We start from the raw sequence: 11,122 nt of genomic DNA on the forward strand, positions 1-11,122 counted from the left end.
GTCTGCTAGTCCCTGGTTTTGTTGATTGTAATGTGTCCTCATGGTGAGAGGTGTGAGATTCCACAAGGATGAGGATTTTTGTCCTGTAACTAATTTGTGAATCATGTGACCTGTAGCAGCCATCTTATGGGTCAGCAAGGTCCACTTTTCAAATAAGCAATAGGTATGGTTTAATTTAAACAAGTTATGATCTCTTTCATGTCTTATGGACATGACATAAGTATACAAGAATAACCATTGTTACTAATAATTATTCATATACTTGGGGTCAAACTTACAGTATGAGGTACCAGGGAATTTACTGTGTCGCAGGTTTCAATCCCAAATGGATTAGCTAGCTGAGTCATATCAAGTTCTGAAGCATCTTTTCTAACATTCTTTTTATATCTTTCTTTCTCTCTGGCTATATGCAACTCCACATATTTGAAATTATTACTTCTTCCAATTAGCTGGACTTAGCATTAACAAGAAAAACTTTCCTGAAACTTGGTCCCTAATTTTTCAGATCTATGCCAAGTGCCTTTCAAGGTTGGTGCTAACAGAGACAGATTTGTGGCCTCTCCTTATCAGCTAAAACACTGACTGAATTTAACTGTTTCCAAAAGGGACATCAGAAGAATTTCCTGCTCTTTTATTGGTGCCATGAAATCTTTTATGTTCATGTGACAGACAGATGGGGTCTTGATTTAAAGTCTCATCTAAAACATAGTTCATCAAGCCATGCTGCACTCCCTCAAATTGCACTGAAGTGTCAGCCTCAGTTAAGGGCTTAAGTCCTGGGGTAGGGCTTGAACCCACAACCTTTCAATTCAGAGATAAGAGTGCTGCAACAGAGCTAAACAGATAATAAAAGGGAAGGTGTGACTCGTAACTTGAGGAATTGTTCCCTCAATATTCTTTTAAACGCTATAAATATAATTTCTTATGTGAATGCTTTCCTCTAAACGCTTTAACTGCCAATTATATTGATGAGAGATCTTAGTGAAGCCAGTAATGTAGGTGAATTAACTTCAAAGGACACCCACAGAGGGTGCTTCAGTAATTTCAACTTCAAATTGAATTCCTGTTTGTCCCATAGTTAAACATAACCCAAACCATCTCGTTTCTGTGATGTAATTGCTGTTCATGGAAAGTAACTTTTTTAAAAGAGCATATTGAGGGTAATCTCCTGAAACGATCTCCTTTAAAGAGTGAAAAATAACACAGTATAAATGTTTCTTCTTGTCAATCTGGACATTGATAAATTTAACCCTGGTGGCTATTCTAATTTTTATTTCAACAGAGTTGCAGAGAAAGAGCAGATCAACAAGATGTCATTGCATAACCTGGCCACTGTCTTTGGACCCACCCTGCTGAGGCCCTCTGAAAAAGACAGTAAAATACCAACAAACCCCACACAGGCAATCACAATGGCAGACAGCTGGTCACTAGAGGTGATGTCACAGGTAATTGCATATTCATTATTGGTTGCATTTATTACTGAAAAATTGAACACACTTCAAATGCAAAGCTACTTTCTCCATATGAATTTAATGCCATCAATATTTTGACTTTAAAAATGAAGAAATAATCATTACAAATCTTCACCCTACAAGTTGTGCTACGAAAGAGTCAAAATTACCGACAAGGAAACCACCTGGATGTGGAGTTGCCATTAAGGACACAATTGACAAAATGCACCCAGAATGCTCAGTTTTGCTGAGATGAAATTTCCCTCCAATTTCCGTATAAAGCTATCAGCATAAGCGCAAATATAAAATCTCCCATGAATCAGCACAATCTAGCAGTGTAACAGTTGTGATCTCTTTGTGACTGGAACAGGGCAGTTCTTCAGCATCATAAAGAGGAATGAGATTGCCAAGAATGAATCATTCTTCAGCTGACTGATTTAATGCTCTTGGTCTGACGTTTTAATTGTCTTCAATTGACTGTTTTTACCTGCCCTTGGTACATAAGACCTGTGATCATTAGTCAATTGAAGCCACAGAATTGAGTCCCACTGTACCTGTAATTGGCTGAACTAGATTAATTTAGGGGTATTGCAGCAACAGCCTTCCGGACTGAATATTGAGTTCAACAATTTTAGATCATGAACTCTCTCCTCCATCCCCCCCCCTTTCCAATCCCCCCCTTTTTTTTCCAATAATTTATATAGATTTTTCTTTTCCCACCTATTTCCATTATTTTTAAATGTATTTCCATCCATTGTTTTTTTTTTGCCTTTTTCGATTCCTTCACCCCACCCCCACTAGGGCTATCTGTACCTTGCTTGTCCTGCTTTCTACCCTTAATTAGCACATTCCTTAGATAATATCACCACCTTCAACATCTCTTTGCCCTTTTGTCTGTGACATCTTTTGGTTATCTCCACCTATCACTGGCTCTACTTGTCGTCGCCCGCCCCCCCCCCCCCCCCCCCCCACCTCAAACCAGCTTATATTTCACTTCTCTTCTATTTTTACTTAGTTCTGTTGAAGGGTCATTCGGACTCGAAACATTAACTGTGTTCCTCTCCGCAGATGCTGCCAGACTTGCTGAGTTTTTCCAGGTGTTTTTGTTTTGGATTTCCAGCATCCGCAGTTTTTTCTTTTAGCAGGAGAAACAGACCTGGGTCCAGCTTTAATTGACCACTGATCATTGCAGGTGATTAATGCTGGAGTCATGTAACCATGCCTGCCTGTGCGCCGGAGAATCTCTGCACAATGTGATTAACGTCCCAAACGGGTGCAATCAGCAGAAATTTACAATACTGAACTGGGGGCATGGCTATATTAGTAGGTGGGAACTGCTTCAGATAAATGGACTTTTGAACCAGCATAAAAGATTATAGTTACTCAAGTGTAAAATGGCTCTGGACGCCACTCATTCATGTTTAAAATTATACAATGTTTAGAGCTATTTCATTGAATTCTACCCAGATTAAGTTGATATCTGGGTGAACATCATGCAGAAACTCCACACCTTGATTTTGCATTAAACCCCTGGAGACTTGGAAGATCACAGATTCATCTGTACATGAGACATGAACTATGGCTATTTGGGTGATCTACAGAAGAGCTATCAGCTACTACTAAGTCCCAAGGAGAAAACCTTTTCATGAGAAGAGTGGGGAGAAAACTGTGGAGGAAAATCACAATGTGGGTACATCAGGAGACTGACTTGCTATATGCTTTGCTTTCCTGTTGTAACCTTCCACTCACATTATGAACTACCTTTCACAGTATGAATGGCAATAGAAGCTCAGTCTGGAATTCTATGAATAAACATTCCTACTTCCACTCAGCAACATGATTAATCTTTAGTTCGGGATTTTTTAATCAACTCCTCCCTTCCTAATTCAATCCTGAAACTGCTGATGCTGACACCCAGTTCTATATCTTCTGGATACATTTTTCATAAGAACATAGCTCAAAGGAACAGAAGTAAGCCATTCAACCCCTCAAATCTGTTCTGCCATTCATTAAGATCATGGCTGGTCATTCTTTATTCTTGCGATTAAATGATGAATATTGGAAAGCTGTTTGAAGGAAATGGGGCACAGGATGCCAAATCTAATCCTGGCTTCAACAAAGTTCACACATATGGTTAGCCAACATGAGCAGGAACCCTGGCAACATTTTCTGTTTTAGTAAACCTGAATGACCCTTCCTGTCCTCAGATTCTAGATGTGGTCAAGTTAATGATGTATCATGCTTGAAATTGTGAGAATAAGAAATATTGTACAATGAGTCTAACCAGAATGACTGGAACCCTGGGCTTGCTGAGCTATTTGGCCATTTACAATGTAGCTCTAAAGAGCTGTTTACTTGGAGATGATTTCATTAGAAATGTGTGTTTTTCTTTCCAGGTGCAAGTTCTGCTCTATTTCCTGCAGCTGGAAACCATTCCAACCCCTGACAGCAAACGGCAGAGCATCCTTTTCTCGACTGAGGTGTAGGAAGTAGTCATCCAAGTACAAAATGCAACAGCAAGCAGCCATCAACAGTACAATAAAGTGCCCATCTCTGTCACAGCTTAAGTAATCATGGGACATCATATGTCGCTGGTTTAGTCCATAGTATCTGACCAAGCTTCCTGAGTGTTTTAGAGCAAACCTGAATAGAGTACAGTTCAATTTATGTATGAACCCATATTGAGCTCTCCTATTCATATACACCAGAGGGCAGTGCATAACAGAGTGATAATCTAACCACATCTTATGTTACAACTAGATATAAAGAGATCTTAATGATATACTCAAATATGAAGGAGATGGATAACTCTGAGTTTTTTTCATTCATTTTAATAATCCCTCAGCGACTAGAAACACAATTATTGCTTCCTTATTGGAGTTTGCTATCTGTAATTAGCAATTGTGGATGGGAATGTATATGGGAATTATACGTATACAAAGCAGATCCATGACAATGGAGAAGCTTCTGAGAAAAATGTTCTGCGTGAGTTATACTGGTGCATCCTTTTCTGACATTGATTGACTCGAGGTTTTTTATGTATATATATAGAATGCTTGATTTAAGTAATAGGTTTTTGATTCTTTTAATAGGAATGCACTTGACAGCCATTTATGCAGCTCAGTGTGTTTTTATAAGTTTCCTTATCTGCAGAAGGCAATGTACAGGTTTAAATGCATGAGCAATACATGACTGTGCCAATGGCTGTGCTTCTGTTTGTACAGGAGATGGTCATTAAAATGCAACTTCCCAGGGGGCCACGTTCCAAAAGTTTTTGCCATATTAATACATTCCAGCCATTTTGAATAATGTAATTTAACATGCAGGCATGTTGAATTTAAAGTTTATGTAATAGAATTCCCTGTATTAATTTCTGTTCTATTTTTCCCAGGAGCTGGTTATTTTGGGCTGGGATTAGAATATTATCTTTATCAAAGATTCTGATGAATGAAACTTACTGAATTTGAATTGCTAGCTTTGATACTTTCCTAACAAATAACCACCTGTATAGATGAAAATCCGCGAGATGAATCTTAACCCTTTCAGTTACCACTGTTTAATGTGAGGTACCTGATCATACCGGCATTTCAGAAACTCCAGAAATGTCATCTTCACCAGTGCTTTTCTTTAGGTACTAAAGTCCATACAAAGTCCACATAAGCCAGTGATCCTCTGACATATCAATACCTTTTGTGTGCCAATTATATCGTTGAGGTTTTGTACCATCTAAACACCAATCTCCCTTGTAAACATTACCAGTGTGCACTAATCCATGCCAAAGGATCAACGTTATCTGCACCTTGAGCTGACCCAAGAAAGGTCAGGCCCTGAAGAGTACAGTGCTGCTGTTTCAGTTCCTGAGTGCCAAGAGCACAATGCACAGCACCACAAATGCTTGCAATTTGGCATTTGGGTTTTTAATAGAACTGTACACTAATGAATCATTTGTTTCCTCCCTCAGCTCCTCTGATAGCAGCAGCTCTTGCTACAATCACAAGCAGTGATTTTTACTGGGGTACAAACCCCATGGGGCTGACTGTCACCGGGTGCAACCCCGCTGTGGCTGACTGTCACTGGGGTAAAACCACCCTGGAGGTGACTATCATTAGGGTACAACACGCCTGGGGTTTACTGTCACTGGGGTACAACTCTCTTGAGGTTGACTGTCACTGGGGAACAACCCCCCCTTGGGTGGTCACTGGGGTACAACTCCCCTGGGGCTGACTGTCACTGAGGTACAAGCCCCCTGGGGCTGACTGTCACTGGAGTACAACTCACCCGGGTTCGACTGTCACTGGGGTACATCTCCCCTGGGGCTGACTGCTGACTGTCACTGAGGTACAATTTCCCCAGGGTTCGTCTGTCACTGGGGTACAACTCCCCTGGTGTTGATTGTCATTGGGGCACAACTCCCCTCAGGCTGCCTGTCACTGGGGTACAACTCTCTTGGGTTCGATTGTCACTGGGGTGTAACCCCCCCCACCCTGGGATCCACTGTCAGTGGGGCACAACTCCCCTGGGTTCAACTGTCACTGGGGCTGAATGTAACTGGGGAACAACTCCCCAGGGGCTGACTTCACTGGGGTACAACATTCTTGGGCTTGACTGTCACTGGGGAACAACCCCCCCCCTGGGTGGTCACTGGGGTACAATACCCCTGGGACTGACTGTCACTGCGGTACCACTGCACTGGGGTTGACTGCTGACTGTTACTGGGGTACAACTCCCTTGGGGCTGACTGTCACCGGGGTATAGCTCCCCTGGGGCTGACTGTCACTGGGGTACAACTTCCCTGGGTTCAACTATCACTGGGGTACAACTCCCCTGGTGTTGACTGTTACTGGGGTACAACTTCCCTGGGACTGACTGTCACTGGGGAACGGCTCCCCTGGGTTCAACTGTCACTGGGGTAAAGCTCCCCTGTGATCGACAGTCACTGGGGTAGAACCCCCCAGGGGCTAACTATCACTGGGGTACAACTCACCGGGGTTCGACTGTCACTGGGGTACATCTCCCCTGGGGCTGACTGCTGACTGTCACTGGGGTACAATTCCCCTGGGTTCGTCCATCACTGGGGTACAACTCCCCTGGTGTTGACTGTCGCTGGGGTACAACTCCCCTCGGGCTGACTGTCACTGGGGTGCAACTCCCCTGGGGCTGACTGTCACTGGGGTACAACCCCCTCTGGGGCTGAATGTCACTGGGGTACAACTCCCTTGGGGTTGACTGTCACTGAGGTACAACCCCCCTGGTCTGGTCACTGGGGTATACCTCCCCTGGGGCTGACAGTCACTGAGGTATACCTCCCCTGGGGCTGACTGTCACTGGGGTACAACTCACCGGGGTTTGACTGTCACTGGGGTACAACTCCCCTGAGTTCGTCTGTCACTGGGGTACAACTCCCCTGGGGCTGGCTGTCAATGGGGTACAACTCCTGTGTTTGACTGTTATTGGGCTACATCTCCCCTGTGTTCAACTGTCACTGGGGTACAACTCCCTGTGTTCGACTGTCACTGGGGTACAGTACCACAGGCACCAGCAGCTTCCTATTCCTTTTCCATGTCACTGTTCTTAATATGTAAGGTTAGATATTTAATACAGATAGGGACTCAACAACAGGGTATTACAGACTAGCCCATATTTTTTATCTATTTCTTTTAGAAATCATTGAATAGTGATCTGGATGTGGGACCCGGTAGTATCTCAGCTGAGATCAGTAGAAGTTTGCTTTCTTTGACTCAATCCTTCGGATTGAGATCCAACACACACAATCTGTAATGTGGTGAATTACATCTTCTTCAGTCTGGATTCATGCTGACAATGGTCAGACTGGAATCATGGGACATTGGCTGTTGGTACCTGAGATTTATCGAATCTCAAATATCTTAGTATTAACCAATTGCTCATTGCAGATATTTTAAGAATTGGTGTTGAACAAATTTCTTTTTCAGGACCAGTTGTAAGATGAAACTAGTGGTTGTTGCAAGAGACAAAGGTTTACAAACCTTAGTGATTTTATTTTATTTAAATCCATTTAAGTATGGAATTAACAAAAACTAAAGTAGTCTGAACACCTCTGCAGCAGGACAGACATAGTGTGCCTGTTTCAATGGCAGATGCTAACCAATGTTTTACATATGTAGAAACACCCAAGAAATTATGCCTCTCCTCCTCAACTCTATATTAATAGAGTTGTGCTATCTTGTGCTGTTCTCTGAATAGGGAAGGGGATATGTTTCCATACAACAGACACCAAAAGCATAATTGAGGTGGGATCATCTCAGCTGCTGAAATTCCAGGAGAAGAATTGTGGAAAATAAATAGATGGTGGATGAGAAAGGATTGCAGAAGCCTATGGAGCAAGTAAATAGCACTGAGAGTTATGAAAAACACTTCAAGTATTAGCGATGGACAGTGGGTCAGTCAGCATCTGAAGTCGGAAGATGGTAATGTTTTGAGTGCAGGCCCTTCATCAAAACCTAGCTGCGAAACCTTTCTGTGTTCCCTCACTACCTGTGATGAACTGCTTAGCTTCAGCACCTTCCATATTCTAAGGTCAGGAACATGTAATATGAATTATTCCATTCTGCAACTTCAACATGCCTCCCTTAAAATCGCACTATTATTTAGCACCCTCACTGCTACTTCTCTATGTATAACGTTTCTATATTAGTGTTTTAAAAAAAAGCAGAATTTCATGACAGTCTAAATGGCTCACTGCCCTCTCTGGGAGCTGCATTCACCCCACTCTGGGTAATGGTAATAAAAGCTATTCCTCACTGCTGCTCATAAGTATCTTCTGTAAAGCAACTTGCGTCATTCTGAACTCCAGAACCTGCCCAAACATACTTCGGTATAAATTTCCCATATATATTGCCAGTTTCAATCAGAGTTTCAAAAATGGAAAATCCATCATTCACATTAATGTATCTCAACAGGATGAGCGCAGAAATTAATTAAACAGTATTTAAACAAAAAGCCGCAATGTCCAAACTGTTACCAGTGTTGAAAGACTGGTAGAAAACAATGTTGGAATCAGTACCACAGAAAAAAAGACTTTCTTTAACAGCTGAAACCTCTCAACTTTTCTTGTCAACACAGATGCCTTTGAAGTGACTGCAGACTCATTAGCAAGCTTCAGTCTCCAAATGCCAGTGCTTTAGTATTAACAATTACCTGGAGATTCCATATGTTATTTTTTAACTTATCATGTAGTATAATGATCTACTGTGAAGTCACACTGAGTAATCAACAATGGGTATTTTGTCAGGCACTGTATGGAACAGTTGCCAATGATAATTTAAAAGGCAGTAATTGGATGGGAAAATCAAGGGTTGGTTAAAATATTGTAATATAATGATCTAGTTAAACAGAACGTGATAATTCCCTTCACCAAATAACTGTAAACCCTTGTAACCCACTCTTAATGTATTGTTGTAATTGTTCAGCCACCTGCACAGTCCAGGGATATGGATTAGTTATTTATTAAAATAATCAGGATTAAATTATATAAATAGTACTTATTCAAATCTTGTGTAGAAGCCTTTTGTTCCTCGCATTTTTGGATTGTCAGTTGAATTGACATAACTATAAGTTTGTGAATGTGTTCCACTGGAGCTGGTGCACCCTGCAGTAGCACTGCTTACTATGATTATTGACTCATTGCTTCATGTACTTTATTTCCTTCTTATTTTACAAGAATATTCTATATGAGAAGCTCCATCTACATAGGAGGGAAGAAAATGGATGCAGTTTTTAATTTCTTTTTTGGATAACTTGATTTAGGTCTCTGTCACTTTCTAAGGTTAGTTAGGCATGAAAGGGATGCATATTGCAAGAAATCCTAAGGCATTTGTAACCTTCGTTTGTACACAAAAAATGTTAAATAAAATTCCTGTATCTATACTTTTGGTGTTTTGTGCTCATTCCCATTGGATCCACAAAAACACAAGAAGCAGGAGTAGACTAAATGGCTCATCGAGCCTGTTCTGTCAGTCAGTATGATCATGGCTATTCTTGGGTTTCAGCTCCACTTTCCCACGCACTCTCCATATGCCTTAATTTTCTGAGAGACCAAGAATATGTCTATCCCAGCCTTAAATATGTTAAGCAATGGAGCATCCACAACCCTCTGGAGTAGAGAATTCCAAAGATTCGCAAACCTTTGATTCAAGAAATTTCTCCAAATATAGTTCTTAATAATTTGCCCCTTATCCTGAGACTGTGACGCCACATTTTGAACTCCCCGACCAGCGGAAACAATTTCTCAGTATCTACCCTATCAAGCCCCCTCAGAATCTTGTATGTTTCAATAAGATCACCTTTCAATCTTCTAAACTCCAGAGAACATAAGCTCAATTTACTCAGCCTCTCACCATAGTTCAATGCCCTCATTCTAGGGACCAACTGCTGTACCGCCTCCAATGCAAATATATCCTTCCTTAAATGTGGAGACCAAAACTGCGCACAGTACTCCAGATATGGTCTGTATCCTGTAGCCCTGTACAACTGTAGCAAGACTTCTTTATTCTTGTATTCCAATTACCTTGCAACATGCCATTTACTTTCCTAAATGCCATTTACCTTCCAAATTGCTTGCTATAGTCCTGCATGGTAACTTTCTATGTTCCTTGCACGAGAACACCCAAGTCTCTTTGAACATCAACATTTACAAGTTTCACACCTTTTAAAAAATGTTCTGCTTTTCTATTACAACTAAAGTGAATAACTTCACACTTCCCTACATTATATTACACCTGCCATCTTGTTGCCCTCTCACCTAAACTGTCTACATCTCTTTGCAGCCTCTCTGTATCCTCCCCACAGTTTACCCTTCCACTTAGCTTTGTGTCATCAGCAAACTTAGATACATTACTCTCTGTTTCTTCATCTAACATTGATTAAAATAGCTGAGGTCTCAGCACCGATCCTTATGACATTCCTCTAGTCACAGCCTGCCAACTTGAAAATGTCACGTTTATCCCCACTCTCTGCTTCCTGTCCTTTAACCAATCCTCTATTCATGCTAATATATAACCTAAAACTGCATTAGCCGTATCTTGTGTGGCACTTTATCAAATGCCTTTTTGAAATCCAGATGTACTGTACCTACCAGTTCCCCTTTATCTACCCTAGTAGTTACATCCTCAAAGAACTCTAATAAATTTGTCAAACAGGATTTTGTTTTCGTAAAACTATGTTGACTCTGGCCTCTCTGTCATACAATGTGTTTCTAAGTGCATTGTTAAGACTTCCTTACTAATAGATTCCAGCATTTTTCCAATGACTGGTGTTAGGCTAACTGGCCTATAGCTCCCTGTTTTCTCTCTCCTTTATTTGGAAAGTGGTATTACATTTGCCAACTTCCAATCTGATGGGACTGTTCCCGAATCTAAGGAATCTTAGAAAATCATAGCTAGCACACCCACTATCTCAGCAGCTATCTCTTTAGAACCCTAGGATGTAGGCTATTGGGTTCCAGGGATTTGTCAAATTTTAATTACCTAAATTTCTCTGCATTTTATCTGCTGATGTTAATTTCCTTTCTCTTTTTAGCTGCTAGGTTACCCTGTATTTTTTTGGTATGAAATATGTGTCTTCTACTGTGAAGACAGACAGAAAATATTGTTTGGTGTCTCTGCCATTTCCTTATTCCCCATGAATATTTTTCC

At 41.1% G+C, this 11,122-nt stretch overlaps 1 protein-coding gene and 1 long non-coding RNA gene across 2 annotated transcripts in view; both read left to right on the forward strand.

Annotated features, from left to right (window-relative positions):
• LOC144687520 (breakpoint cluster region protein) overlaps nt 1-6,098 on the forward strand; it is a 598,462-nt gene extending 592,364 nt beyond the window's left edge. Inside the window, exons 22-23 of the mRNA XM_078553761.1 lie at nt 1,283-1,445; nt 3,848-6,098. Coding sequence (XP_078409887.1) covers nt 1,283-1,445; nt 3,848-3,937 — 253 coding nt within the window. The 3' untranslated portion in view covers nt 3,938-6,098. The remainder of the gene's footprint in view (nt 1-1,282; nt 1,446-3,847) is intronic.
• A 387-nt stretch (nt 6,099-6,485) lies between these two features.
• LOC144687523 (uncharacterized) lies at nt 6,486-9,356 on the forward strand. Its single transcript, XR_013578166.1, has 2 exons — nt 6,486-6,716; nt 6,749-9,356. It is a non-coding gene; the product is annotated as an uncharacterized LOC144687523 (long non-coding RNA).
• The last annotated feature ends 1,766 nt before the right edge of the window (nt 9,357-11,122 follow it).

The sequence above is a fragment of the Cetorhinus maximus genome, chromosome 12, assembly GCF_964194155.1.
Source record: "Cetorhinus maximus chromosome 12, sCetMax3.hap1.1, whole genome shotgun sequence".
In the NCBI taxonomy this organism is placed as follows: domain Eukaryota; kingdom Metazoa; phylum Chordata; class Chondrichthyes; order Lamniformes; family Cetorhinidae; genus Cetorhinus; species Cetorhinus maximus.